Below are 24,755 nucleotides of genomic sequence, written 5' to 3'. Positions count from 1 at the left end.
GGTTTTCTCTACCGCAAGACTATCCAGATCAGCAATCAAACCAGGGCAAACAGAGCAGTCGATAGGTGGGCTAGACTCTATGACCTTAGTCTTCCCAAAAGACTTGATCAAAGCGTTCTTCTCATCTAGCTCCGACCTAAGCGTGGGACAAAGCTTACAAGCACCAAGCAGAACAGGTCTAGACCTAAGCTCCTCTAGCTCGCATACAACAGTAGCAAACTTGGACTGCAACGAAGCTAGATCGGACTTAAAGATAGGACACCCATCACATTCAAGCACATCGCTAACAATAGGAGCGTCCTTAACCAGTTCTAGTTCATGCTTGGCCTTAGTGAGCTCATGAGACACGTCAGCAAGCGAAGTCTTAGCAACATCTAAGTTCGCGACGTTCTCATCATGCTTGGCACGGAGAGCAACAAGATCGTTCATGTGAGATATGCAGCCAGCGCACTCATCCTTACTAGATTTCTCCCTAGCACAAGCCAGCTCAGCCCTAAGCTTTCTACGCTCTCTAGCTGCTTCCTAAAGCAGCATTTTCTGGTTGTCGAGAGCGGCGTACAACTCCCTAACCTCTGTATCTAGTAGGTCGATCGTGGAGTTTACCTCTGAATCACTCTCGGATCCAGGAGAAGAGTCGACATGCGTCGGTGTAGCATGTCCACCTGAAGAAGCACGAGCACCATCGGCTTCACCCGCCATGGTGCAGAAGCCCTTGCGCCGACTGGCCGCCAAGCAAAGGCCGATGAAGCCGGTGGCTTCCTTGTCCCGCTTCTTCTTCTTCTTCTTCTTGTCGTCATCGTCGGAGGTCGGTGAAGAAGAGCGGTCGGTGTCAGAGCTCTTGTCGAGGTCGCTGAGCTCCGCCAGAAAGCCTTCTCCCGCTTCTTGGCCTTGTACTGGAAGCGCTTCTTGAGCGACTCCTTGTCGAAGCGTCCTCCCCGGTCACGACTGCTGTGCTTGTGGCGCTGACGCTCCTTGTTGGAGCCTCCCTCGTCGCGGTCACGGTGGCGGTAGTAGTCGAAGTGGTTGTTCTGGCCACCGCCGGACTTCTTGGGGCAATCGGCGATGAAGTGGTTCAAATCGCCGCAGTTGTAGCACCCGGGGTTCTTTTTCCTCTGCCTGTTGTGGTAGACGCGCTGGAACTTGCTGATGAGGAGGCACAAGTCGTCGTCGCCCAGCGTCTGCAGCTGCTCATCTGAAACAGAAGGCAAAGAGGAAAGAGAAAAGCCAAGAGCAGAGTTAGCGTTAGAGCTCGATCCACCTGGGCCAGTCACAAGAGCGATGCTCTTGGAAGGAGGGGCACCATTGAGCTTAGCTCGTGTCTGGTTATCCACCTCGGTGGCCTTGAGCTTGCTGAAAAGCTCGTTCACCGTCAGAGCCTCATAGCCAGCAGACTCAATGATGGTGTTCACCTTGAGATCCCACACAAAGCGGTCAAGTGCGTAGAGCAACTTGAGAGCCTTCTCGTGCTCTGTGTACTCAAGGGCATCAACAGATCTGTTCGCATTGACTTTGTTCACAATCGACTGAAAACGACTGAACATCAAGTCAATGCTCTTACCCGGCTCCTGTGTGAAGTTCTCGTATTCACACCGGTGAGTCTCGAATAGTCTGGCCTTCACCTGAGGTGTGCCCTCGTGGTAGTTCTCAAGGCACGTCCAAATCTTGTGGACTTCCTGAAAACCCTGGACGCATGAGAACTCCGCACTAGAAACGCCAGCGAACAAGGCATTGACAGCCTTGGCGTTAGCCTCGTGCTCGGTCACTTGAAGAGGAGTGACCCGAGCGGCAAGCACCACGTAAGCCTGGTTCTTGGTAATATTCCAGACCTCGGCTCCCAAGCTCTGCAAGAAGGCTCTCATGCGAATCTTCCAGTAGGCATAGTCCTCGCCGGAAAACATCGGGATCTTCCCAAGACTCGTCATGGTCGCCAAGTGGTTTTCGAACCGGTTAAGGTACTGAAAACCTCAACCAGGCTCTGATACCAATTGAGGGACTGAAGCCGGCGACCAGAGGGGGGGTGAATGGGAGCCGATCAAAATTTCTTCTGAAATTCAAACCGTTGGCCTATATACCGAAAATCACTCAAGCCCTCAAGCGTTCTGACCAAAGTTTGGAATAGCTATGGAAAAGCTAAACCAACACAAAAGGCCTCGGACGTGCGAGCGAAACCACGAAGCAAATCGGAAGCGAATCAGGAAAACAACAAACCTCTCTGCCTGGACCGGTCTGACCGGTGCACTGGACCGGTTTGACCGGTGCACTGGACTGGTCTGACCGGTCGTGTCTGTCCAAAGGCGAGCAGACCGGTCTTGCCTATCGGTCTGACCGGTGGCACCCAGAAAACCCCAAAAACTTTGATTCAAACGGTGAATCTCGACCAAACGACCACGAAAATCGATGAAACTTGGGGGATAGCTTCGCCCCTACCCCGTGAACATATCCCCAAGAGATCTCGTCCTAAAGATCAAAGAATCTTAAGAATTCGAGGGGAGATCAAGAAGGATTGGGGTTTTCTCAAAAACTCAAGAACTTCAATTCTGAAAAGCTAGCGATTCCAGAAGGTTGGGCACGAGGCTAGAAGCACGGGAATCACTGCAAAGAGCTCGAAGAACCGTCTCGATCATGTGCATCAAAAACGAAACGAAAATACATCACAAAAGAGCACAAGAGGGATGTAATTGGATTGATTCAAAAGCCCAGAGGGCACGAGGAGGATAGGGCCTCCTTTCCCAAACAAATCCAACACAAAGTCTCACAAATCCATGGACTAATTCTACTCTAAAGAGAAGAACAGGGGGAGAGAGACACAGGGGCGGCGGCCTGGGAGAAAGAGCAATTCACGGACAAGTTACAAAAGCCACACCTAACCTAACACAAGTGAAGGGGTATGTATACCCGCGGGACCGGTCAGACCGGTTGGTTAGACCGGTCAGACTGGTTGGCCTGCAGCACCCCCTGTACACGATCTCATCTGACGGCTGAGGTTCTTTCTTCGAAGCGAAGTCTTCTCCACGATACCGCCATCTTGATGAAAATCTGGTCCGCGGTTTTGGAAGATCCGCGAAACCCGGGTAGGTGGCCGGTTTTGAGAAAACCGCCAAAACTCCTCGCGCGGGAAGATTTCACCTCCACGCCGTGGCCCTAGACGCCGTTCCCACCTCGGCCTTCTGACGGCCCTAGACGCCGCTCGACGCCCGTCACCTCCTCGCCCGCAGCGAGGCCCTAGACGCCGTTGACGCTCGTTGCCTCCGTCAGTCCCGAGACTGACGCCCGTGCCTCCACGACTTGGCGTCTTTAACCGCCGTCCGCCTCCTTGATTTTGTTGCGCAAACCAAGAAACCCGCCTTCCGTCGCCGCTTGCATCCTCAATCCAGGAATGGACGCCACAACTGCCACCCGGCCCGAGCTCCTCCACGGCAGCTCTCCGTCGACACTCGACGCCCGTGTACCTGCAATCCAAAGACCAAGCGCACAATCACACCGCACGGTTGACAATTCACTCATCACATGCAGGATAGAGTACTCTCGTTCCTCACGGAACAATCGGCTTTTCGTGCGCCAGACCTCTTCTACGCAGGAGCTTCGAGACCGGATCAAGCGAGACGTTGAGCTTTGGATCGCGACGGGAGCGACACGTCTAGGCTGCTTAAGCAGGGAGTAGTCAGTTTTCAGGTTGGCCCTCGGGGGCTTTTGTAACTCTCTTATGCCACTCTGGTGACACCCGTTGTTGCACTATTAACGCGAGCTTGGCTCTGCGTCGTTGTAAACTCTCTTTTCGTCTTAATACAATGATACACAGCTCTCGTGTGTATTGGAGAAAAAAATGCCCGCATAGAGTCGCTGAAACACTAGAATAATACTCCCTACGTCCCAAAAAGAATATAAATCTCGTTTGCCAAGGAGTCAAACTATTTTAATTTTGACCAAATTTATTCAAAAATTACTAATATTTGTGTCTCCGAATAGATGTAGTATAGAAATATATTACATTATTAATCTAAAAATACTTATGTTGTAACACAAATATTAATACTATTTTGTATAAATTTAGTTAAATTTGAAATTATTTGACTCCTTGGAAAGTGATATTTACTTTTTTTTTTGGACGGAGGGAGTACTCTCTCCTCGCGCTGATGCATGGACCATATGCCCAATAATCTCCCAAAGATTCAACTGCCGATTTTTTTTATGCCTCCGCTGTCATCCGGAATTCCAGAAAGCTGTCACATCTGCATGGGCTAAGCTCAAGCCTGTAATTACGGAAAAGGATTTCAAGCCCGGTTTAGTTCCCACCCCTTAAACGCAAAAAAATCATAAACGCATTAAAATGAAAAGTAATCTTGCTAATTTGAAGTACTAAATGAAGTTTATTTACAAAAAATTTTGCATGGTTGGGTTGTAAATCGCGAGACGAATCTAATGAGCCTACTTAATCCATGATTTGCAACAGTAATGCTACAGTAACCATTCTTTAATTATTGATTAATCATGGATTAATTAGCATCATTAGATTCGTCTCGCGATTTACAACCCATCTGTGCAAAAAATTTTATAAATAGACTTCATTTAGTATTTTAAATTGGCAAGATTCTCATAAAAAAAATTTTGTATTTACAGATAAAACGAACTAAACAGACCCTTAGCAAGATGCCAATAATAATCCGTACCAGTTCAGCTCTGTGTGCTGATGGATTCAATGCTCCACAAAGAACAATGCCAGCTAAGCTAGCTTGCTGCGGCGACCTCGCGTCGCCGTTCTCTGAACCAACCACGACGCACCTGCAAACGCAACCGCGAACGTCCTCTCTGAAAACCCAATCTATCCAGAGTTTTGCCCTGCCCGCATGCCCTCCAAGTCTAGTGCCTCTCTTCAGCACGCTGGCTGGCTGGCCAAGTCGAAGTTCTACGCCCGCGCGTTTTTATTTTTATTTAATCGTCGGCGTGACCGACGAACGCAAGGCACGCGAGTTTAACCTTTTACGAGCTGCAGAACAAGCAGCATATCCTTTGGATTATCTACTGCCGCGGCGACGGACCCGAAGATACTGGCGTGCGGTTGGTACACTGCCCAATTTTTTTACCCGCTCGTTATGTGCGGTAGGAAATCGTGTGTCCTTTTCCTAAAGATGCACGTATATATATACGCACCTCGAGACGAATGCCAATGCCAGCATCGTCGTCGCTCTGAAGGATTGAGGAAGCAGGCAGAGGGGCCGAGCTCCGATGATGGCCACCATCCGCCGCGGGGCGCTCGCGCTCGTCGCCTTGTCCTCGGTGCTGGCGCTCGCCGCCGTGCGGGGCGCCGCGGCGACGAAGAAGCCCCTCGTGCCGGCGATGTTCGTGTTCGGGGACTCCCTGGTGGACGTCGGCAACAACAACCACCTGGCCAGGTGCAACGTCAGCTGCCGGGCCGACCGCCGGCCCTACGGCCTCGACTACCCCTGCCACTCGCCCACCGGCCGCTTCAGCAACGGCTACAACCTGGCCGACCTGCTAGGTATATATGGCGCAGCATCCAGTACTCTTGAAGATGTTGTTGCGATAGACCTGGAAGAGTAGGAATAATGAATGTGACTGACCAAGAATTGTATCGTCGACGAACAGCCCAACAGCTGGGGTTCGCCGAGAGCCCGCCGCCGTTCCTGTACCTGTCGAACGCGGGCGACATCCGGCGGATGAGCACGGCCGGCATCAACTTCGCGTCAGGAGGCTCGGGGCTTCTCCCGACAACCGGGAACAACAAAGTGGTACGCGCTTGGCGCCGCCTTGGGTGGTCGTCGTCGCTGTTGATCGATCGGCGCCGTCGGTGCGCGGCTGCACGCGAGCTCACCCCCTCGTTACGTTCTGTTCTCCGTGCAGTGTGGCGAGGCGATTCCCATGTCCGAGCAAGTCGGGAACTTCACGAGCCTCGTCCGGAGGCCTGCCGGAAGCGGAGGCCGGGCGGCGGATGATGATCTCATCGCCAAGTCCCTCGTCTTCATCAGCGTCGGCAGCAACGACCTGTTCGAGTACGCCGACCATCTTATCACAGAAGCTAACGTCAGCAGCCCTACGATCCGCAACGACACCGCGTTCTTGCAAGGGCTCATTGCCTCTTACACGAGCAACGTCAAGGTATTATACATGCATCATCGTCATAGAGATGGCGAGATAATTTGGTGATCTCTAAAATTCAGCGTGAAATATAATAATACTATTACTAATACAAAGCGCCGCAGGAGCTGCACGCCGCCGGGGCGAGGAGATTCAGCGTGCTGAGCCCGTCGCTGGTCGGCTGCTGCCCGCTCCAGAGGAAGGTCGCCAAGGACTACGGGGACGTGGACCGGCTCGGGTGCCTCGGCACGGCGAACAACCTCTCCCGGCAGCTCTACCCCATGATCGCCGCCATGCTGCAGGGCCTCAGCCAGGAGCTGCCCGGCATGAGCTACTCCCTCGGCGACGCCGTCGGGATGGCCGGATGGGTCTTCGGCAACGCCAGTACGCAATCGATCGACTAGAAACCAAACCAGCTAAAATCTTGTTATATTCGTTTCGATCCTTTCCCCCATGATGATGACTCTGATGACTCTGATGCTCCGTTCTTCGCAGACTTCACGACGCTCGACCACGCGTGCTGCGGCGGCGGGGACTTCGGCGCGGGCCTGTGCAACAGCTCGGTCACCCCGTGCCAGGACCGGAGCGGCTACTTCTTCTGGGATAGGTTCCACCCCACGGAGGCGGCGTCGGCGATCACCGCCAGGGCGCTCTTCGGCGGCGGCACCGAGCGCTTCGTCAGCCCGGTTAACGTGAAGCAGCTGGTGGCGGCGCGGCCATGAGGAGGAGCACGCGTTTGCATTGGTTGTCGATGCCACTGTATGTAATGTAATACTACTAATAAAGTGGCGGCGCGATGTGGGTGCGTGTGACAAATACTTTGTAGGAGATTGTGATTGATATTGGAGGCTCTAGAGATTGGTGCGCGCGTCGAGAAGGTTCTCGTCGTGGGCGGCGTGCTCGTGACCGAAGATTCCTATACGCATTGACATCTGTTGCTTGTCATGTTTGTCCCAAACAAAAAGACTGGGGGTGTTTATATACGCGTCTGGTAATAAGAATGATAATGACTGCATTATATTGATTGTGCTGTTTTCCGGAGTATTATTAAAGCCCTTGCGCGCCGCATTAGTCATTTTCTTCGGGTTGAGAAAACAAAGGACGGCTAATAGCCAGTACTATTATGCTCAAACTTTTGCCCCTGTATTAAGGGGCACAAAAGAGGAGAGCCAATATGATTTGATGCAGAAACTTGGTTTTATGGCGAAATGAAGTATCAGTTCCTATGGGGGCTCCTATATGTCTTGTGAAAGATAGATAAGGTATTTATTTTTAAAATCTACTTTGATCCAATTATCTGCTGTAAATATATTCAATATTTTGTTAAACACGTTCAATATTTGGTTTTTGAAATGTTGAAACTGTAAAAGACAAATGTTGAAATTAGAAATATAAAATATTGAAAATATTGAAATGAAAATGTTGAAGGTTTCTTCTCCGATAAGGTGGGCTTTTCTTCTCCAGCAGCGGCGTGCGCGGGCGCGGCGGCGGCAGCCCGCGGCTCGGCGGCGGCAGCGTGCACGGCTCTGCAGCTTGCGCAGCGCGCAGTACGCAGCGGCAGCGGCGCAGCGAGTGGCAGCCGCAGCGTGCAGGAGCGCGGCAAGCGGACCAGGGGCGGCGGCGCATGGAGGAAGCGGGTAGGAGGAGAAGGAAGATTAAGGTTGAGTTGAGTAGATCTAATGAATTAAATGATTTGTACGAATTTTAAATACCGGAAGGTGGGGGGTATTCCGCATGTATAGGATTTCCGGTTCCTATGGGCTCCCCAGCAAGCAGTCCAGTCCAGGTCTAAATTCACGGCCCAGCCCAGAACACCCACTTTCGGCAACCAATGGACAGCCCAAGCCACAAAGGCCGACGAAGCCTCGCATCCGGTTTGCTGCACACGCGCGACACTGTAGCTGGCCCGCCCAGCTCGCTCCCAGCCCATCTGCTCTTGCTCGCTCCGCGCCTCGATCTCTCCCGTTCCCGTCACCGCGCCGCCGGCCGCTAGCTAGGAACACCCCCTACGGCCCTACCTCCCGGCTCCTCGGCCCTCGCCGGCCGCCGCGCTCCACGCCTGGAACTCCACACCCCGTCGTCTCGCCGCGCCGGTTCCGGCGACCGGGACTAGTTACTGACACGAGATTAAGCGTAACCTGCTTGACCGCCTAGCTCTCTCAGCAGCCCGTGTCGCAGGTCGGCACCGGGGGGATCAGCTGGGATTTAGCCCTCCATGGCTGACACCAATGCATCGGCGGAGGCGGAGGCACGGAGCATCCTTGAGCGCGCTGCGGAGTCCTCCTTCCCGCCGCTCCACGCCGTCCACCACCTCCTCTCCGTCGGGGTACGGCTGCTCTTACCTGCCCATGTGCTTGCTGCCTTGCTCGGTGTTCGCTGCTTGATCTCCAAGGATTCGGTTTCACCGCCGCGCGAGCCCGTTAGATTGGCGGAGCGGTTTTTATGTCTGATTTTGTATTGCTTTGAACACTGGGTTTTTCGCTTCTACTCTGCTAGCCTATAAAAGCATTTTAGTTCTATATATATTGGGGGTCGATTATTTGAGCAAGTTCGAAAGAGAGGCTTTGTTCTGTGGTGTGGACTCTTTTGATTTCAAATTCTGACTGCTGTTTGTTCATAGTGACGGACGCTCTATTTCCTGTGCCTCCAGTATGGATGCTTGGGAGGTTTATTGAATTTTTATAAGGCCCCCATTTTCTATATGTTGAAGTTCTCCTAGATGTACATCCTACCTGCTGATGCTCTATTCAGAATTGCAGAGACAATGAAACATGATGAACACTCTGTCGTATTGCAGGCCTGTGTACGCTGCATCCTGCGCCTGCTCGGAGCCTATAGCAGTGCCTGCTCGTGTGCATCACTTACTTCATCAGTTTTGCATTCCTTTCTTGAGGAGCATGATGGTTCCATAAAAGGAGGGTCTTGTTCATGTCTGTCAGCAGATGATTCATACTGCTCTGTTTGCTTGGGAGTATTGCTGCCAGCCTGGCATCGAGATGAAGGTCTAGAAGTGCCCCATAATGAAAGCATCTCTTCAATGATATCTCGAGTAGTGCAAAAGGAGGGTTACCAAGTTGGCGAGTTCTCTCTAGAAATCTCACTGCCGCCAGTGATAGCTGCTAATGAGTGTGCTGTTAGGTAATCATCTCTACTTAACAATATCTGCCTCAGTTATCCTCATTTTTTACAGGTTACTCATGGTGGTAGGCTGGTAGCATTATATTGATAATGCCAGAATTCTTGTTGGTAATCATATTGTAAAGGATGATTATATTGTAAAGAAATGCGATCACAACTTTGTTGGCAAAAGTTTCATAGCACTACTGCACTAGGCCATATTTAGTCTTCAACTATTAATGCATGGTTTAATGTAAATTCATACATTTTTCTATTGTCGAGATTTGCATGTGATTAATGTCTATTTTTCATACGTTTTTCATATATGAAATGAAATATGTGGTACCACGTCAATGTTTGTATAATGTGTTGACTTTATCTGAACAGATTGTACATGAAACAAAAATTTGGCAATGAGAATTGGTTCAAGGACAAAATGTTTCCACAACAAACCATGTCAGTGAAGGAAGCCTTGCGACTGTTGATAGTACCATTACTCGAAAAACAGATGGTAAGTGTTTCATGACTGTACTGTAGTTCAGGTGATTCCTTGTTCTAAGACTAACAGTTCCTTGTTCGCTTACCTAAACATGGTTGATTGAATTTGTGCAGAATGCTAAATATGGTAACAGTTCATTTAGAATTCGCTTAACATATACTCATGGTGATGCTTCACAAAAGCTTCATAGTTTATTGCCGAATGAGAACAACCGTAAAAGAAAAGCAGGTTCCATCATACTGGCACACATTTCCAACACACTATTTTAGTATACTTAAGAAGTAAGATGTATCAGATTTGTCATCCAGCTGATGATTTTTGTGATGCTTTAACAGATTCAAGAAACGGAGGTGATACTTCGAATGAGGCGCATAAAAGGAATTCAGCAGATGCCAACAATAAACAAATAAGTGAATCAGATTCATTCATCTACAAGACTCTTGAGAGCATCCAAGATCGTGAATTCTGTAATTTAATTCAGTTGCCTCCTGAAAAGGTGATTACTCTATGCTGCTATTTTATTATTGGTTCTAGGGAATGGGAAAATATTTGTACCAATTGTTTTATCAGCTAATTCAATCACTTCAGGTGTCCAAACCCTGCCATCTTGTGATATCATGCCTGAGATCACCTATATATATTGGTGGAAGATATTTGAAGGTGTGCACAGTTAATCCTTTATCTAACTTGCATCATCATTCATAGCAGAAAATAGCATGAATACCTGTTTTATTCCACTAGGTTCCTGTTCCCTCATGATGCTATTCTTCATTGTCAGCTTTCAAGGAATGTCAGTCAGTCATGTTGGATAATAGATGATGAGAGAATGGGGGAAGCTTCAGTTGAGGTAAGCTTATCTCTCACTCTGTCCAAGAAAGAGCACCACTCCTGAACATAACTTTAACCTCTGTAGGAGATAATTGGGGGGAATGTACGTGCCATCTGCAGAGTTGATAGATGCAAGTTCCATGCTGCTGGAAGAGAAGACATTGATGTAATGTTATGTCTGGATTCTGGAACTGTGCCTGTTATTTGCTACGCTGAACATATCATATATGCAGGTACGGATGCTTGGATCTGGTCGTCCATTTCTAGTTGAATTATTGAATGTTCGGTCCATCCCATCTGAAATCGAAGTTCAACAAATTGAAGACAGAATAAACAACTCTGAAATGAAATATGTAAGAGCTGAATCCTGACACTGAATCAAAACTGTAGAGGATGCACAAACTGAAAAGCATTTGGAATTGCATATGATTTGCTTATATCTCATGATGTCATAGGTCAGAGTTCGAAATCTCAAGTTGGTAGGCAATGAAATATGGACAATGATGCGTGAAGGAGAAGCAGAGAAACAGGTAATATACACAATTGAGCGTATATCTTTGTGCTGAATGATGCTGTTAGATTTGTTACTGACTTCCCTTCAATACTTCTTTCCCCTGCCATGTTGCGTTACTACCTGAATTGCTGAAGCTACACATTGCCTTGCTAGAGTAAGGCTTATTTTATTATATATGTGCAGAAACAATATGCTGCCCTTATATGGACTTCTCGTGAATTGGTGGAAAATGATCTGCATAATATTTCTGTTACAAAGGAGATGGTAAGCCCAAACCTGTGATGTAATCAATACTGTTGATTGGTTGTTCTGTAATTGATTTTTTGATAAAATATGTGCCATAAAATTTGACAGTATTCTTGTGCCTCGATTGTAGGAGATTGTACAGAAGACCTCAATAAGAGTACTTCATCGTAGAAGCCCATTAGAGCGAAAACGTATTATACACTGGTGAGCCCCAGCTTTATATAGTCCATTATTCAAAATTTAGCATCATCTGAGAAGCAGTATTTTTGTCCATCAGGATGGAAATTGAGAAAGTTGCTGGCGGCTCAAACTATTACTTGTTGCAACTATGCACCCAGGTTAGTACTGGAACTATCTTGCCATTTTCTGTAGAATCATTTCACTATCATTATCATTTTTGGCTGTATGTTATTTTTTCCTTCATATCGCTAGGGAAATGCATAAAAACTAAGGCCTAAACGTGCATCTAGTGTTCAGTTTGCTCTTTTCTTGTAATCCACTGTTTTATGTTCATAGGCTGGAACATACATCAAGGAATTCGTGCACGGTGATCTTGGACGCACGCACCCCAGGTATCATTTTCTTTATTTACCCTCCCTGTTTGTCAAATGTCAAATATACAGTGGTCCATGGAATAAAAAGATGCATATTTGGTCCTCATTTCGCTCGTCCTGCTATTGCAGTATCGGCACCATATTAGGTTGCAGAGCTGAGATTTTGCAACTCGATGTCACTGATGTTAAGATGGACTTCCTCCAATAGAAGCTCGTGCTCAAGTAGCCATGCAATGCGGCATTTACAAGCACAGGAGCGAGGGTGCCAAAATCTGCTTTGTTCGTTGCCCGTACAAGCTCGGCTATATTATGTTGGAGATGTACAACAGAATTATATGCACACTGAGTAACACTGGCAATGCACGACTATTGTCATGTAATGCTGTTAAACTAATCCGATAATCTCCAAATTGCATTATTGATGTCCTGCTTGGTCAATCACATCACAATACTATGTTAAAAATGCGTGACAGCGACCAAACCCACCACCGACTGTGATAGCATAATACTCAAAAATTTAGTCCCTCCGTTTCAAATCGTATATTGTTCTTTTTGACCTCAAGTTTGACCACTCATTTTATTCACAAAATTTGTGCAAACATAATCAAATTTAAATTATTTTTAAAGAACTGGTATTGATAAAGCAAGAGACAACAAAAGAATGATATTTTGTATAAATTTTTTTAATAAGACGAGTGGTCAAACTTGCGCTCATAAAAGATCAAACAATCTATAATTTGGAATGGAGGGAGTAAATGCCACCATACTTGTAACTCCGGTCTACACATAAACTTTTGTAATGTCCGTGTCGTTCAGGTGCAATGACATGGCAAGCTATTATAGAGCCATATTATGCACAGGAGAAAGATTAAGACAAACAAGTTGCCTCTGTAACTCAATTGACATATCATGGTCCAGCCCATGGCACCAATTCGTTCAAAATTCAAAGTACAGTTGCAATCAAACGATGTTTGGGGTACCAAACATGCCCCGACCATGTTAAAGCACAAAAAGGAAACTGAGTAAAATCTCTAATCAATATACATTGCAGCTTTGTGATTATTAGCCGAGAAACTGAGCATCTGCCTGGTTCACGCTCTGCTGCGCATCCAATCCTGCTTGGGGATTGGTCTGCAATATGCTATTGTTCATGAAACATTACAGCAGTATAGAACAAGCCCAAATAAGTCACAAATATTGCAGACTTGCCTCAAATTACTCAGGTGGTTCAGTAGGAATGCAACATCACTCAGCAGCCTGCACATAAATATATGTTTCGGGATCAGAACTCAGAAATACATCATTCTAAACACATAATTCAATATGCATAGCCGTTTCTACTCCCAAAGTATAAGAAGGAACAAAAATAAATTTAGTTATCAATGCATGATAATATTTGTAGAAGTTATGGTAAATATCAGCAAACCTGGTTAAGAGGATTGTCTGGAGACTTCTTCCATAGTTTCCATATCATGTCTTTGTATTGATTCAGTGTTAAGCCTGGCTTTTCTTCCTTCAGCTTGGGAAGTTCTGCCTCTTCAAATGCCTGTCACAAAGATTGTTTCAAATGCAATTCAGCACCAAATGACATATTAAGCAGTAATTGAATTAAATGCCTACAAAATTGAAAAACTAACAACATCAAGGTTGGATTTTGTAAACATGACAACACAGAACAGAACACATTGGTACACCGCCTCGAAAGACAAGTAATTAAATATGTATTTGCCTGTCAGTTACCCTGTATTCCAAATTCTAGTGAACATAGAAGACCATGAGTGTAATCTTTGAATACTTAGATATTTTTACTTTTAATATATATGCAGCATTATTTTGTGTTGGTGTTTTTTATATAATTTTGTATCACCAATCTCTTGCCTGTATATCAGTACTTCATAGGTTTGAACTAGGTCAATTGCAATGCTATATTAGGGGTAAATGTGTCGCTGATCAGCAACTATTGTACAGTTTTCCATCATCAAAAATTTGTGACACCATGACGAAAAAGTATGAACCAAAAAGAATTTATGCATACGCATATTCCAGAGGTCCATTGTAGGAATAGGCTAGAGTAGGAAAGAAAAAAGTGTGATCTTATTGCAGTATTGCTTTGATATCGCATCTCAACCATGAAGATAGTGTGTCATTTCAAAATGGTGCTACTGCCTACTGCCACTGCAACAGTAAGTACCATGGATGTTGCCCATCATAGTGTCTACAAAGAAGGCTGTTTGCAACTAATAATTCAGTTATTCAGGTATCAACCCATCCGCCCTCCTCTAGAAAATTTTGAGGTTCAATTGTCTTCAGTTAGTGATGATAAACCATAATTGGCCAATCACTAAGGCAATTTTAATTTTCACAATTGCACAGCCTCGCAGGTCAGATGAACCAAACACACTACCTTACAACCTAATGGCAGGTCAGATGAACCAAACACACTACCTCACATAATGGCACATTTCTATTTTCTCAATGATTTACAAAGCTTCACATAGCTGCAAACAATTTAGAGTAAAAAGGGGGAATGACAAATTTTGGTCTACCTTGAAGGACGACTTGAGGCGACGCTCAGGATGCTTGTCAGCGGGCAGGGCCGCCTGCGGATCGACGACGGACATCCGCGCGATGGCCTCCTCGACCGACCTGGCCTCGATGATGGAGTCGTCCCTGTTGGTGTTGGCGACGAGGACGACCCGCTCGTACTCCTCCTCCTCGGCCACCCGCGCGGCGCGCTTCTTGGCGGCCTCGGCCTCGCGCTCGAAGCGGAGCCTCTCCTCCTCGCGGCGGCGCGCGAGCTCGGCCTCGGTGACCTTGGGCGGCGGGGCGGCGACGCGGGACGCCTTGCGCGCGGCGGCCTTGGACGGCGCGGACGCGGACGCGGCGGCGGCGGCGGCCTCGGCCTCGGCGAGGCGGCGGTTCTCGGCCTTGCGCGCCGCGGCCTCGGCGCGCTTCTCGGCGTCCTCCTCCCGGCGGCGCGCGGCGCGGGACTTGGGGCCCTCGGCCTCGGCCCAGTACTGCTCCTCCTTGGCGCGCTCCTGGCGGTCGCGGCGGTCGGCCTCCGCGGCGGATCGCCGCTCGCGGGCCGCCTCCGCCTTGGAGTTCACGCCCATCTTCTTCGGCATCGCGCCCCCCTCGTGCGGCACTGGCGGCGCGGGCGGTGGGGCTTGGGGACGGCGGGATTGCCGGAAGCTACTGCAATCTGGACTCAGCCACGCGATTTGGGGGGCTTGCGTTATGCTGTGGGCGAGGTTGAGGCAGGGTTCACCTTACCGACGGTAAAGCGATTTTCGCTAACTAGCGGTATCGGTAAACCGGCGGTAAATCGCCGAAAACCGCTAGAAACCGCTCGAAATGACAATTCAAATTCAAAAAATCGGTAACCGTTGTTTACCGACCGGTAATCAATGTTTACCGACCGGTAACCGTCGTTTTTAACCGGTAAACACCGTATGATTTTGGAAAATTAAAAATTTTGGCAGCATTTCACCGTAATTTTGTAAATATCATTACTGATGGTATATATCAAACAATTATATAACATTTACACATACATAGAATAGAAGTTCATATCCATAAAAATAGAAATTCACATCCAAAGTCCATATAGATCATCACAATAATAGTCCATGCAAATCATCACAACCATAGTCCTCACAAACTATCATTGTCAATATATATAATACATAGTAGTGGTTTCCGGTCCAAATGAACAAATGAACAAATGAAAATATATGTACATATTTGAAATATGAACACATATATACATATAGCTAAAATGAACAAATTAACATCCAACTACCATGAACAAATGGATCCATATAGCTAATATGAACACATGTTTTTGAATATAGCTACACAACAAACATCTAAAAATCAATGTAAAATCAAGAAATACTCACAATGCAGTGGTTTCCGGTCCAAACGCGCCGATTTCCGCTCGGAAAACGCCGAATACCGCTCGGGATTAGAGGATACCGCTCGGGATTACCGGTCCGAAAGTTTTTTTTATTTTTTTGAGTGCCCAAATAGTCAAATATTTGAACATGTTCTATATTAGAATGATGTATGTCATCTCTACTTTCTTACCATATTTTTTTCTTTTTTATTTCAAATATTTTTGAAAATTTTAAATTCGGGCGAAATTTTTCGAAATTTACCGCCGGTATGGGTTGCCGCCTAGTAGCGGTATCGGTAAAAATCGGCGGTAACCGGCGGTTACCGATCGGTAAGGAAAACACTGGGTTGAGGTGCCTTGACAGCCTTGTGCCTTGGCTGGAGAAATTCTGAAATTGGACGGCGGTGTGTGGTGAGTCAGGAAGCTAGGGCACGCGTGCGAGAAGCCTGTTCTGGTGGTCGAGGTCGATGACGTAATCACCTGGATGCGCACTTGCACTTGCACTGCTGCACACGACTTGGCTTGGCGGTAAAAAGGATATAAGCCTGTGTAAATTTTATATACTGAATCTATTTGGAAAAATAAATTTTGTTCGGCTGGCTGTGACTGATGGCCGGTGCTGATTTGGTGTGAGAAAAAAAATACTACTGATTGACTGATGGCTGGTGCTGATTTAGTGTGAAAAAAAAGTATTGTTGCTGGTTGCAGCAGAACATAGTGATTAGTAATTTTTACAAATTTGATTAAACTTGAAATTGTTTGAATTCTTGAGAAGCGAGAGTTGCATCTTTTTTTCTTTAAAGCGAGAATATTTTCATTGTTTATAAAGAGACGGAAAGTTAGACTTACTTCGTTCAAAAGACTTACGGGGTATTTCTAGGATACCGCTCTTCATCTTTGATTTTTAATTTTTATTGTCTCTATATTTGCTTTGATGTTCTAGGATCGGTACACGTCTACGTGAGCATGACACGTCGCTGACTCGGAGAGCCAACGAAGCGTTCAGAACACTGAAACACATCCTGTTACGTATATGCACACATCATGTAAGTATATCCATGTAATCTTGGCAACCCGGGCAGTTAGCCAGTTATAGTACAATACGTCACTACCGGTTCCATCTAGCCTACCACCCCAGCACCAGCACCTGCATCCTGTGTAAGGCAGCCAATGGTGTGCGTCGAAGTCGAACCCTCACGAGCTCCTGCCAGCTTCGCACGGTGAGTCGGGCCGGGGGTCAGTCAATCGATCCAGGACACTCCCATCATCTTCGCCGCGAACGCGTACCGATCCGCCGCCTCGTCGATCTGCCAAGGCATCCACGACAGAACAAAAAGCGATTCAGTTCGAGGAGCGGGCAGGTGGCGAAGGGCAAAGGGGGCGGCGAGAGAGCATACGATCCTCTGCGTGGAGCGCCCGCAGCCGTGGCCGCTCTTGCGCTCGATCCGGGCGATGATGGGGTTCGTCTGCGGGCTGCCCTCCGCGCCCGCGCGCAGGACGTGCTGCATCGTCTGCTCCGATCGATCGGAAAGAGTGAGACGGGATCGATCGATGGAACAAAGGAAGCCCCCAACCCAATTGATCCGATGGATCACGAGCGTACCGCGAGGAACTTGAGCGTGTGCGACGGCACCACGCGGTCGTCGTGGTCGGCCGTCAGCAGCATGGTCGGAGGGTACTGGCGGCCGCGGCGGGGGTCGTCGCCGGCCTCCTCCCACGGCCGCCGCACGTTGTGGAGGGGAGAGTACCTGCGTCAGCAGCGGCTGGTTATTCAGCAGTGAGCAAGAGCAATGGCAAGTCGAAGCAGAGTTTAATTAATTTGGCCCAACGTTCATCAGAGAATGAACAGAACAGTGTGTCGTACTTGATAAGCCAGTGGAATTCTTCCTCGTTCTCCGAACACCCAAAGTCGCACGTCCACGCACGGCCTGTGCAGATGCAGAGGAGCACACCCCAACCCCATGACATGTCACCATTGTTGCAGCGAAACTACTAGTAGTCTGTAACAGGATGTGGTTTTCAGGAGCAGAGGCCGAACCTATGGTGAACTTGTGGAACCGAAGCATGTCCATCACCCCCACGTGAGCCAGAGCACACCCGAACAGATCAGGCCGCTGCATCGCAACGCGACCACAAATCCTTGTCAGTTCTTGCTCATTTCTCTGCAGCCAACCATCAAACTGAGCCAGCACGAGCACGAGGGCACGACGCAACGAAGGCTGACCTGGTTCAAGCAGGCGGCCACCAGGAGCCCCCCGTTGCTGCCGCCCTCGATGCACAGCCTCGCCGGGCTGGTGTACCCCGCGGCGACGAGGAACTCGCCGGCGGCGGCGAAGTCGTCGAAGCAGTTCTGCTTGTTCGCGAGGGACCCAGAGCGGTGCCAGCCCTCGCCGTACTCCCCGCCGCCCCGGATGTTGGCGACGCACGCCACGAACCCCAGGTTCCGCATGAGGACCACGCGGGCGACGCTGAACTGCGGCGTCACGCTCATGCCGAAGCCGCCGTAGCCGAACAGCAGCGCCGGGTGCGATCCGTTCAGGTCCAGGTTCTTCTTGGAGACGATGAACATCGGGATCTTGGTTCCGTCCTTGCTTGGGTAGAACACCTGAAAATAAAAACAACAACAGTGTAGTTCAGATATGATGCTCAGGTTATTCAGACAAGAAAAGTTGTATTTCTTGACAGTTTCTTCAGGTTAGCAAAGTTACCTGCTTTGCTTCGAACTCGTTTCGATCGAAGCCAGGAACTGAAATCTCTCTGTACACGTTCATCTCCGGGACCTCAGTGCTGACATCGCACCTATAGATGATTCCCGGGGTAAGGAAGCTCGCGAACTCGACGAACACTTCAGAGTCCACTCGTCTACCGGAGATCCCGTTGACGGTGCCGATGTCAATGGGTATGTCACGAAGCAGCTCCCCAGTAACCAAGCTCCTCATCTGCAGGACGTACTTGACATCGGACAGGTAGTTCACCAGGAGCTTGTCGCCATGGACGGCGCAGGCCGATTCCAGGACAGCCTTCTCGTCCTCAGGAAGGACGTCTGCCCACGATCCGGGCTCGTCGACGTCGACCCTCGACAGCTTGTACCTCGGAGCGTCCTTGTTGGTGAGGAATGTGAACTCGGTGCCGTCGTTGGCGATGAGGCCGTAGTGCGCCTCGAACCTGTCCACGAGCTTAACGAAGGGGAGCACGCCGTGGGTGCCCTTCAGGCCTTCCAGACCATGGGCAAGAGCTGAGAGATCGCAGTAGTACAGTTTGTTCACGGGGTCTGAAGTTTCTGAAACCGAAAGGATCACATACTGCCACAAAGGAACAACAGATGTCACATTAGGACTGGACTACCTTCGCTGCTGTCAGTGCTTTGACATTAGGAATTTTTTACAAAACAAAAAGCACAACACACCTTGCCGTCTTCAGTGACTTCAGGGATGTAGATGTACTTGGGATGGTCAGGGTCTCTCCAGCACAACACGTCCTGCGACTGGTCCGTCCCAAGGAAATGGTAGTAGACTTCGTGGTTGAGGTTGACGTCAGTCTTGATCCCAGAATCCACCGCTTCACCATCCCTGCTCACCAGCACACCAACATTGCCCGCTGAAGCTTGAAACACACACAGTTGCCGTTTCTTCAAAACAACTAAATTTCTGCACTGACCTTGGAGCTGGAAAACGAGAGTAGAAGAACCCCAGCCCGTCTCGAGTCCACGCGATGCGCGAGAATTTCACCTGCATGCACCGTTGCATTTTTTTTTGGAAGATACAATTCAGTCAGGGATCGGATCAGCTAGCTGAACTGAAAGTCTGAAACTCTGAGAGACAGCTGATGCTGATCGATAAAGAGCTCGTGTCGTCAGGAGGCAGGCAGGCTTGATGGCTTGAGGCGCTCACCCAGGCCAGTGTGTCGGGCAGGTGCTCCCCGTCGCGCACGCGCATGACCCTGACGGTGACCCAGTCGCTGCCGCTGCCGCTGGTGCCGTAGGCCAGGTGGTCACCGCCGTCGCTCACGCCGACCACGCCGAGCGACACCGTGCCGTCCTCGCTGAAGGCGGCGGGGTCCAGCAGCACGCGGGGGTCGCCGCCCAGCCCGTGCTGCACGTAGAGGGCGCTGTGCGGCCGGAGCCCCGGGTTGTGGAAGAAGAAGTAGCTGCCGCCGCGCTTCAGCGGCGCGCGGAAGCGCGGGTGGTCGAAGAGCGCGGTGAGCTGCCCGCGCAGGCGCCCGCGGTGGTCGCAGGTGGACAGCACGGCGTCGGACACGGCCGCCTGCGCGTCCACGAACTGCTTCACCTCCTCCGAGTCCAGCTCCTCCATCCTGTTAATCAACCGGCAGCGGTATGTGTAAACCATGAAACACAAAACAGCGTGCTCGCAATCATAAAAAAAAAGTCCAATTGACATCTTGAACTATCATAAAAGTCCAATTTTCAACATTCAACAAAAAAATCGGATAACGAGGGTCGACCAATTATTAAAACCGCACAAATTTCAGTACTTAGGTGGTTTTAAAAGTGGTTTTGTATTTTTTTAAAAAAAATAAGAAATAAATAATTAGATTAAAAAAATCAAAACTAATTTAGTGTAAATTTATAAACAATAGGCATAACTATAAGCAAACAGATACTAGTAGAGATATAAAAAAATGGATATGAACAATCAAGTAGAATGCTAAAATATAGATTATATTTTTAGAAAAATGTTGGCACATGTATCGTATTTTTTAAACTAAAATAAATTACGAATTTTAAATTTGAATTTGAATATTTTAATTTTTCTAAAATAAAAAAAACACCTTTAAAACCACTTAGAAGGCTAAATTTATCCGGTTTCAGTGTCAATTGGATGGTCTCTGTCATCCAATTTTATAGTTGAAGATTAAAAATTAAATTATTTTTGTGATAGTTGAAGTTTAAAACAACTTTTCCTTATTTATAAGTTGTCAGTAGTCAAACTTGGCACCGGCGAGTGGTGGCTGCCGGCCCTGGATGCTGACGGCGCTTAGCAGGTTAGGTTAGGTCAGACGGGATTCAGCAGTGTAAACCGTGCCGCCATTGGCAGTGGCGCCTTGCTGCAGGGAATTCAGAGGATCATGTGGGGGCACAGGGCCACAAGAGGGTCTGAGGGTGGGTGTGCCCTGCATGCGCGCCAGTACCACGTCACGTGCATGGGTACTAATTTTTTACACTGTGGCCCGTGGGTTCTGATGAAACGGTAAATTTAGTATATGGGGTTGCATCTTATTTAATGAGATATATTTGCCTCTTTCCTCTCCATCAAGGGTCTGCGTATCAATGATTATAGCAGAAATGGTAGATTGGGCTATGAAATTGTTGCCTTTTCGACTGCTTTTCCTGAAGGAAAAAATACGGTTCACTTTAGTAGAAAGTGAAAACATAGTTGCCGATTTTTCACTGCGTAAATTAAGGCCAGTCTCAGTGAGAATTTCATAGGCGCAGTTACACTGAGAAGTAGGTAACTATGCCAGATGAGTTTCATGGTGATGAAACTCTTTTCACATTCCATGAAATCTCATTCTTCTCTCTTCTTATCATATCAGCAAAATTGATGATATTTAATGTCATAAAACCTCCATTGAGACTGATCTAAAAGAATTTCTCTGCTACTATACAGTGATGGTCTACGATTATTAGGCCTGCAAAAATTTATTATACAGCAATAACGCGAGCAGTAACACAAGGTGCGGGAACGAACATTAAGTTCTTCCAAAACGAGACACTAAAAGGTAATAAGCGGCAGAAATCAGGTGCAAAATACTCACCATCTGTATGGGTCCGGCACGAGGACGCCATGGTAGTCGTCTACAATGCCGTCGTCACGGCGGGCCTGAGGGTACTTGAGCGGCGGCAGCGGCTCATCGGCGGCGGTCAGGGACCCCATGGGCGACCGGGGAAGCAGAGCACCACGGCGGTGGGTAGGGGGCCGGGGATGGCTGAGCGGAGGCACGAAGAAGAAGTCGCCCGATGGCAACACAGTGGACGGAGCGTTATATAGAGCCCCCACGATGTGTGATCATGCGGCGGGCGTTTCCTTTTCATTTTTTCTTAAAGAAGTTAGGCAATTAACTATGCCGAGATAGTACCAGCAAAAAGAAAAGAAAATTCTGCACCGACGGATAAAGTTTGGTGATAATCTGCACATCTTTGGCTCTTTGCTTTACAAGTATCGCAGGTCTGTTGGCAGCGAAAAATGTAGGATGGATTTTTATTTTATTCTCGTACAGAGAGAGGGAAAAGGAGGGAGACAGCTCCGGCGGACTGAATAATACGAGGCCACGCCGAGTCGCAGGATGTCGCCATGGAGGTGCAACGATGTTGCCATGCATGGGCTCATCTCCGGGGGGGGGGGGGGGGGGGGGGGGGGGGGGGGGGGGGGGGGGGGGGTGGTGCGGGTGGGATGCGTCGCTGTCACGCTGCACGGCGCGGCAGACAGCTCACGAGCCGGGGCCTCGTTGTGAGTTTACCGTCGCCCAGGATTCTCCTCTGTGTCTGTAGTCTGTACCTTCTTTTTTTTTACTGTCGAGAATCGAGATTCTTGGCTGGGCCTTGACGTCCATCTCAATATAGGGGAATTGGGATATGATTTATTTCTGATTTTTTTTTGCCGGGTGAAGAACTGGGAGGGAACGCTCCAAGTCAAACTGAGGATTAGTACGCTCACTAATACTCGAAGTCAATCCGAGAGTTACGTTATTCTATAACAAGTGCTCGCTTCTGTGTAAAATCGGTCGTCTCCCGCTGGTTTCGGGGTATCACGATTCACCGCTAGACATAGATCCTATTTGTTTTTGCTTAGTTTATAATTTAAGCGTGGCCGAGAGAAGCGAAAATTTTCTCACTTCTTATAGTTCAAATCTCTGAAGCGGATTAGCATAGAAGCGAAAATAAATAAGGTGTTTGGTGGAATTATCGCTTATTTCCACCAATAAGCGATTATAATCGGAAACAAATAGAGCCATAGAACATAGAATAAAGGTGGGGCAACAGCAAAATCTAATAGTGACGGGTTGAGGGGCAATACGGCAAAACGGTGGAACGCCACCAGCCGTTGTAGGTCCGGGTAGACAATTGGTGGGTCAGGACTAGAGCGGAGTAGGAAGTAGAGTATGGCGGTGGGAGCCGCCGGAGACGAGGGATGCGGGAATGCTACTGATAGGACGCCCGACGAATCGGAATTCCCATCTGAAAGAAATCAGAGGCGCGAGCGTGGGAGAAGCGCTGCCCCTAAACTCAGGGTGCTAGCGTATGCGTGTTAACTTAACGTGCAATGCATAGGAGAGTTACAATATATAGAGCTCTAGAGATTAGATCGGCCAAACTAATTTACAAGAGATCTGTTACAACAAGACTACAACAACTGCAACTAAGTAAAGGCCGATCATATCTCTGAGAGTCCTAACAGATTACATTATCTAACACTCCCCCTCAATCTGACCTTTCTAGGTTGAGATTGTTCTTGAAAATTTCCATCTGCCGAACTGTGAGAGGTTTTGTAAACCCATCAGCCACTTGGTCCTTTGTAGAAATATATTCAATCTCAAGTAATCTTCTTGCTACTCTTTCACGCACAAAGTGATAATCAACTTCTATATGTTTTGTCCGCGCATGAAAAACAGGATTAGCAGAAAGATACTTAGCTCCAATATTGTCACACCATAGTTTTGCTGCTTAATGCCCAATTCATATAACAGTGTTTGTATCCACATCACTTCTGTTGTAGTATTTGCTACTGCTTTGTACTCAGCTTTAGTACTTGATCGCGACACTGTCGTTTGTTTGCGTGCACTCCAAGACACCAAATTCGCTCCCAAGAAAATAGCAAAACTGCCTGTTGAGCGCCGATCATCCAAGCAGCCGGCCCAATCAGCATCTGAGAAGGCAGTAATGAGTAGTGATGATGACCTGCAAATCTTAAGCCCAAGCTTAGTTGTGTGCCTTAGATACCTCAGAATCCGTTTTACTGCTGCCCAATGAAGAGTAGTTGGAGCATGCAAAAATTGACAAACTTTGTTCACTGAGTAAGAAATATCGGGTCTAGTTAGTGTCAAATATTGCAATGCTCCAACGACACTTCTATAATTTGTAGCATCACTCGGACCAAGTGGAGAACCTTGATCTGCAGATAATTTTTCAGAAGTAGATAGTGGCGTATTCACCGGTTTACAATTCAACATGCCAACACGTCTCAAAACATCATTTGCATATTTCTCCTGAGTTAGCAAGATACCATTATTTACCTTGTTTACCTCTATTCCAAGGAAATAATTCAGATCACCAAGGTCCTTCAAGGCAAATTCTTTATTCAAATCTTGTAGCAGTGCTGATGTTGCATCCCGTGTAGAGCTAGCAACAATAATATCATCAACATAAATAAGTACGAACATCGTAACTGTCCCCTTGTTGTAGTAGAACAAAGACGTGTCGGCTTTTGAAGATTTGAATCCAAGCTCATGTAATTTGGTACTCAACCGTGAATACCAAGCCCTCGGTGCCTGCTTTAAGCCATACAAAGCTTTGTCTAACTTGCAAATATAATTAGGAAGAGACTGACTCTCAAATCCTGGAGGCTGCCTCATGTAGACTTCTTCTTCTAGAAAACCATGGAGAAAAGCATTTTGCACATCTAGCTGTCGTAAACTCCACCCTCGAGAAATAGCAATTGACAAGATAATTCTAATGGTAGTTGCTTTAATGACAGGACTAAAGGTATCTTCATAATCTATTCCATACCTTTGTTTAAAACCTTTGGCGACCAACCTAGCCTTGTATCTGTCAAGACTACCATCTTATTTTCTTTTGACTTTATATACCCATTTACAATCAATTATATTTATGCCTTTCTTTGGTGGAACTAGATGCCAAGTCTTATTCTTCATTAGCGCCAAATATTCAGAATCCATAGCTGCTTTCCAATTCCTATCATGCATGGCTTCTTCTAAATTTTGCGGTTCACCAGAAGAAGTAAGGAACCCATATTTAATAGTATCATGCAT

General features: G+C 47.7%; 3 protein-coding genes and 1 pseudogene across 6 annotated transcripts; 2 read left to right on the top strand and 2 right to left on the bottom strand.

Moving 5' to 3' along the window:
• The first annotated feature begins 5,226 nt into the window (after window positions 1-5,226).
• Window positions 5,227-7,058, top strand: LOC120641434 (annotated as a pseudogene).
• A 916-nt stretch (window positions 7,059-7,974) lies between these two features.
• LOC120641431 (tRNA pseudouridine synthase Pus10-like) lies at window positions 7,975-12,273 on the top strand. Of its 2 annotated transcripts, none has more exons than XM_039917571.1 (15): window positions 7,975-8,419; window positions 8,891-9,231; window positions 9,598-9,721; window positions 9,823-9,937; window positions 10,045-10,205; window positions 10,298-10,369; window positions 10,488-10,556; window positions 10,623-10,703; window positions 10,771-10,890; window positions 10,993-11,067; window positions 11,235-11,315; window positions 11,428-11,501; window positions 11,575-11,635; window positions 11,814-11,869; window positions 11,981-12,273. In XM_039917571.1, exons 1-15 carry the CDS (start codon window positions 8,309-8,311, stop codon window positions 12,057-12,059), a joined length of 1,620 nt encoding a protein of 539 aa, XP_039773505.1. In that variant the 5' UTR covers window positions 7,975-8,308; the 3' UTR covers window positions 12,060-12,273. The 2 variants fall into 2 exon arrangements, with proteins under 2 accessions (XP_039773505.1, XP_039773504.1); XM_039917570.1 differs by having other exon boundaries at window positions 8,009-8,419; window positions 11,205-11,315.
• A 444-nt stretch (window positions 12,274-12,717) lies between these two features.
• On the bottom strand, window positions 12,718-15,107 carry LOC120641439 (coiled-coil domain-containing protein 124-like). Of its 2 annotated transcripts, XM_039917579.1 has the most exons (4): window positions 14,398-15,107; window positions 13,278-13,397; window positions 13,061-13,108; window positions 12,718-12,982 (listed from the first exon to the last, which is right to left on the bottom strand). In XM_039917579.1, the coding sequence occupies exons 1-3, from the start codon at window positions 14,974-14,976 to the stop codon at window positions 13,097-13,099; spliced, it is 711 nt and encodes a 236-aa protein (XP_039773513.1). In that variant the 5' UTR covers window positions 14,977-15,107; the 3' UTR covers window positions 12,718-12,982; window positions 13,061-13,096. The 2 variants fall into 2 exon arrangements, with proteins under 2 accessions (XP_039773513.1, XP_039773511.1); XM_039917577.1 differs by having other exon boundaries at window positions 12,718-13,108.
• A 1,647-nt stretch (window positions 15,108-16,754) lies between these two features.
• Window positions 16,755-21,731, bottom strand: LOC120641430 (prolyl endopeptidase-like). 2 transcript variants are annotated; one of them, XM_039917568.1, is made up of 11 exons: window positions 21,525-21,731; window positions 19,640-20,060; window positions 19,407-19,477; window positions 19,156-19,318; window positions 18,458-19,051; window positions 17,974-18,354; window positions 17,788-17,863; window positions 17,614-17,677; window positions 17,353-17,497; window positions 17,147-17,260; window positions 16,755-17,056 (listed from the first exon to the last, which is right to left on the bottom strand). In XM_039917568.1, exons 1-11 carry the CDS (start codon window positions 21,641-21,643, stop codon window positions 16,991-16,993), a joined length of 2,214 nt encoding a protein of 737 aa, XP_039773502.1. In that variant the 5' UTR covers window positions 21,644-21,731; the 3' UTR covers window positions 16,755-16,990. The 2 variants fall into 2 exon arrangements, with proteins under 2 accessions (XP_039773502.1, XP_039773503.1); XM_039917569.1 differs by lacking the exons at window positions 16,755-17,056; window positions 17,147-17,260 and having other exon boundaries at window positions 17,430-17,512.
• Window positions 21,732-24,755: the final 3,024 nt, after the last annotated feature.

This window comes from Panicum virgatum, chromosome 7K (genome assembly GCF_016808335.1).
Source record: "Panicum virgatum strain AP13 chromosome 7K, P.virgatum_v5, whole genome shotgun sequence".
In the NCBI taxonomy this organism is placed as follows: Eukaryota; Viridiplantae; Streptophyta; class Magnoliopsida; order Poales; family Poaceae; genus Panicum; species Panicum virgatum.
The sequence above is the reverse complement of the archived record's forward strand: the minus strand, read 5'-3'. Positions and strand labels throughout refer to the sequence as shown.